Source organism: Onychostoma macrolepis, chromosome 16, assembly GCF_012432095.1.
Source record: "Onychostoma macrolepis isolate SWU-2019 chromosome 16, ASM1243209v1, whole genome shotgun sequence".
In the NCBI taxonomy this organism is placed as follows: Eukaryota; Metazoa; Chordata; class Actinopteri; order Cypriniformes; family Cyprinidae; genus Onychostoma; species Onychostoma macrolepis.
Genome location: NC_081170.1, coordinates 702,501 through 707,500, shown reverse-complemented (window position 1 = coordinate 707,500; position 5,000 = coordinate 702,501). Strand labels below are relative to the sequence as shown.

Here is a 5,000-nt window from a genome sequence, read left to right as displayed (position 1 = left end):
TCTTATAAAGAAAAAATAAACGGAAAAAAAAAATATATATAATCATAATTATGACAAAAATACTATTATAAACTAAGTTAGTGGATAATTGAGTAGCAAAAGTTACTCTAGAAAAATCATGAGTGCACAATAATTTTATAAAATCTAAAAAAAAAAAAAAACATTTAGTGGGGAACAAATAAAGCGAATAAGTGTTGAATCTGGTTTATATATTTATATGTTATTCATATATAAATATATAGGACTTACTATAGAATTAAAAGACATTTCTTTTAAATGTATAGCACAGCAATGATGCAGCAACATATGACAGATAAGACGAACAAGAAAGGCTATTAATAATCTGTCAGCATTTTGTCTCAAGTATAATGAGACGAAACGCTCCAATACAGAACGGCACAAAGCACTTATGCAATAATGCGCTTGAAGCAACACGGAGTCACAGCGCTCCGCATAGAAAAGCTCAAAGCACAAAGGGAAGAGACTTTGATGCACAGTGTATTAAATCTGTGCTATAGATTATTGAGCCTTTTCTTTTAACAGTTTTAAATTACAGTTACTGTGATCGTGAAGAACAATTCATAGTGCTTTCTAGTCCAGTGTCGTAATCTAACACGGCAGAAATGAACACGATTTAGAAACAAAACGAAGCTCCAGCAAGATAAAGTCCTTTTATGCCAAACCATTTATCTATATTAACAGGTGAAGTGTAATATTAGGAACACTGAATTATCTTGCAGAGAGTTTCATCATCTTGATTGTCATAACTGAACGCGACACGCAGTTTGAACGCTGAATGGAGGAGACAGACGTAGCGGAGAGAAAAGTTTACGTGAACTTGAATTTAATATTCATCTGTACCTCACACTAAACTGTGGAATGGCTTCAGAACACTTGAAACAGTGCACGAAAACTTTATGGTGCTTTGGGATGTTTTTGTGGCTTTCGTGGGGCTTAACGATAACACAATAGTATACGCAGAATATCGGATTTGGATCGGTCTCGTCTGACCGATACCTGATCCGGCAGAAAATGCCAGTATCGATACTGAATATCGGATCCTCGCACCCCTAACGTAAATCAGAAAAATTTTAATAAATCTTTAAAATAAAACACCAAGTTGTTAAACAATAAAATGTAAAAATATGCATTCATTTTAATTTTACAACAATAACAAATCAATATAAAATGCTAGCTAAAAATTTATTAAAATAATAAAAATGTTACCATGAAATACAATTTTGAAATAAAAATCTAAATAAAATGTCCAAAATATTCAAAAAAGAAATCAAAATAATTTTACCAAAAATCACCAAAATTACAAACTATTACTAAAATGTATAAAATCATAAAATAAAAAATAATCATTAAATCATGAATTTACATAAATCTTTAAAAAAAAAAAATGTATAATTCGCTTACTAAAACAGATGCAATATTTTATTTGTTTATCTACATGGAATTTCTTCATTAACCGACATCAGAGAACTATGAACATATGAATGTGTTGTTATATTATTGAAATATTAAATTCAAATCTTTTAACTTAAGGAGAATTGGCTGACAAAAAATGTTTGAGAATCCCTGCAATAATGGATTTATAACGTGTGGCATCTGATGCTCTGCTTAAATCAGAGTTAACATCTGTTATACCTGGGGTTAAAATATACATTTACTACTGAGAGCTGTTTAGAACGCTGCTGTCATGATGGATACACACAACATGAAAAGATATTTATATGCAAACTACAACTCATGCTGGAAGAGCTCTCGATCCCATTACTGAGTCTGAGAGTGTGTTTCAGGGTCAGAGGTCAAACTGATCAAGGTTAACCACTCTGACCTGGCTTACACATGCGTTACGCTCTGCTAGAGACCCGCACATAAACATGAGACGACACACACACACACCTGCTCAACATCTGCAGATGCAGCAGATAATGACAATAAAACTGACAGCAGCAGCGGTGGAGAATCAGACTGATACTGACAGCATCAGATCAATACACCAGCCTCCGTATCCATAATCCATAACTGATCAAATCAAACCAACAGACTGCCTCGGGTAGTTATGATCCATTCAGATTCAATTATTCACCATCAATCTCATCAGAATTACATCATAACCTTTAAAAATTTAAATAATAAAGATAAAAGACTTACTAAAAACGTATTGCATCAAAAATTGATACAAAAATGTAACGCTGAATAACTTAAATTTAAAAGAAAATCTCAATTAAACAGTAAAATGTAATTTAGTTTTAAATTGCAAAATGAAAATATAAAATTTTTTCATTTTAATTTTGCATTCAATAATTTATAGTGTTAGTAAGTGGTTTATTTTGATACTTTTCAAATAAAAACAATCTATATAAATGCTCAATTAAAACAAATAATAAAACAACCAAATCAAAATAAATCACTTAGTAAATGGGTCAAAGATATTTAATTGTCCGTATCAAAATAAATTTTACAAAAGTGATTTTATATACACATTAAATACAAGTAAACAGTCTACTTTTAAGGTTTCAAATAAGTTTTGGGAGAATAAAATGTTATAAATGTGGGTGAAATAATGATCCATTGTCATTCAGTGCAACACTTATATTTATGTAAAAATTGAAAAAACATGTATTCTGATCTGTACACATTAAAATATATAAAAGAATAAGTGAGCATACTAAATTTTATTGATTTTAAATTAGTAAAAAATGATTGCTGACAAGTGGCCAAATTGGGATCGTGGCAATGTCTTTTAATATGTCATATGTCATATCTGATGCTTCTGGTAAATATGCCTGACGAGATTGTTACACTGAATGACATTTTAGTGGCTGTTTTCAATAAATCATGGTAAAAATGTATGATATTTATTTTATGCTAAGAAAAAAAAAAAACAATTTAATTAAACAGGACACTTTCTAATGTATTGGAAACACAACAACAACAACAATTCAAAGCTGTATTACACATTGCTCTGATTTAATGATAGGATGCAAATTGAAAACAATTTAATTTTATAATTTAGGTTTCAGTATGTGGTTTATTTTACTTGAAACACTAAAACCTAAGAAGCAAAATTAAAAAATCAACACACAGCTTACTACAACCTAATTAAAATCTAATTAAGTAGATTAAATCATACAAATAATGTAAATAAATAATTAAAATAAATAACATTTTAGTAAGTGTTTTATTTGTTTAGCCGAATGTCACTAATTCAGACTCAGTTATTGAAAGTGTAAAATCATCTAACGTGACCAGGACTGGTGATGCTAGTAAAGGTCAAGGTTTGATCCCCGTCAGACTGACCACTGACGTGAACTTAACTAACCAGCTCTGACATTAGTTAACAATCATCATCCACACAGACGTACCATGGTACAAGTCCACAAAATACCACGGTAATGTTACATTCTGGCAGCGTTTAGTGACTGACAGCACATAAAACACATTAGACTGACAGAACTACCTTCACATGTGAGGTTTGAGACGGACACAGTGAGATTAACGCGATAATAACTCCAGAATATCGTTTGACATTATATGAGTGAAGTGTGAGGAGCTAATGCTAATCTGCTGCTAACCGCTTCCTGTCAGAGAAACTAATCAAACTCACACAAGAATTAAACGCGATTTTACTGTCGTTTGATCTCAGTGTACCTCTAAAAACATCCCTCATGTAACTCAAGTGTCTTTAACGTCCCTCTCTAATTTCGTTTTCACGATCTCCGCGTTATTTTCGTTAGCTTCCGTTAGCTAGTGTGCTACTACCTGCTCGCGCGCGCCGAGAGAAAAACACGGATTTGACGGTTTCCCGCGGGAAACCCGTTCCCGTTACCGTGTATGTGTTCGTTACCCGTGTGGAGGTGAGGTCCATCATGACCTCCTGGAACGCCGCCGTCTCCTCCGCCTGTCTCTGCGTGTGCAGCGCGATCTTCTCGCTGAACTTTCGCGGGTTTGAGGCGCCGGGCGCGGGAACAGAGCCGCCGTGATTCGGTCCCGGTCCGCAAGCAGCTCCCGCGGAGGACATGATGAGCGGAACACCGAACTCACATACACACCGGAGAACCAAGCGAGCGATAACCGACACACACTGACAGAGAGTGAGAGACGCGGACACTAGCCCTCTAGGGGCACGAGCACGACTTACACACACATATAATACAACACATAAACACACGCACGCGCACACACACACACACACACTTAAAGTGCCCCTATTATGGTTTATGAAAGGTTCATATTTTGGTTTTGGGAGTGCCCAACAACAGGTTGACATGCATGCAAGGTCAAAAAACACTTTAATTGTCTTATAATATGCATTTATTTTTTACCTTACTTGCTCAATGATTCATTTTTCCCTCCTTTTCGTGAAGCTAATCTGCGATTCATTTCAGCGCTGCTTTGTGTACAGCGTTACCAGGAAACCGCTCCAACAGCGGCACCTAGCGGCAAAGAATGAATTTGCATTTTCATTCAGACCAACGCGAAAACACCAACAAAGTGGGCGGCAATATGCTAATGTTTCATGCTGACGTCAACATGAAACGGCTTGGGATTCGTTTTAAAAAAGACTCGTTTCAATGATTCAGAGTCGACTCTTTCTTTTGAGAGACAATAACTTTATACACCGTGCTCGTTCATATACACACACTCAAAATAAACACAAACACACTATAATTAAAATAATTATCTACCATTATTATATTTATTTTAATTAGATTTATTGTGATCAAATACTGTCGTAAACACTTTATTTGTGAACATAAACATTAAATCAGTTCTCTGATAATACAGACGTGTGTGTGTGTGTGTGTCAGACTGCTGCAGGATCATATTAATGTTTCACACAGGAACAGAATCAATGCAGTTATGATTATAACTGTAGCCTGATCCTACATGTCAAATACTGGAGCACTTCATCTAACACGGTATATATTAATATAAAACACAGGATATTTAAACTAAAGCAGCAGAAAATGTCAAACATTGCTAGT

At 34.4% G+C, this 5,000-nt stretch overlaps 2 protein-coding genes across 5 annotated transcripts in view; both read right to left on the bottom strand.

The window, feature by feature from the left end:
- Positions 1 to 4,440, bottom strand: part of LOC131521329 (CREB-regulated transcription coactivator 2) — a 30,044-nt gene extending 25,604 nt beyond the window's left edge. For 2 of the 4 annotated variants that reach the window (XM_058745940.1, XM_058745942.1), the window contains exon 1: positions 3,842 to 4,106. In XM_058745940.1, the coding sequence (XP_058601923.1) occupies positions 3,842 to 4,033 (192 nt within the window). In that variant the 5' untranslated portion in view covers positions 4,034 to 4,106. Of the gene's footprint in view, positions 1 to 3,841; positions 4,107 to 4,337 lie in introns of those variants that run through there. The other 2 variants (XM_058745944.1, XM_058745941.1) reach the window with 2 other exon arrangements.
- Positions 4,441 to 4,702: 262 nt separating this feature from the next.
- slc39a3 (solute carrier family 39 member 3) overlaps positions 4,703 to 5,000 on the bottom strand; it is a 3,273-nt gene continuing 2,975 nt past the window's right edge. Inside the window, exon 3 of the mRNA XM_058745960.1 lies at positions 4,703 to 5,000. This exon is cut by the window's right edge and continues 935 nt beyond it. The gene's annotated coding sequence lies outside the window, so the exon portion shown is untranslated.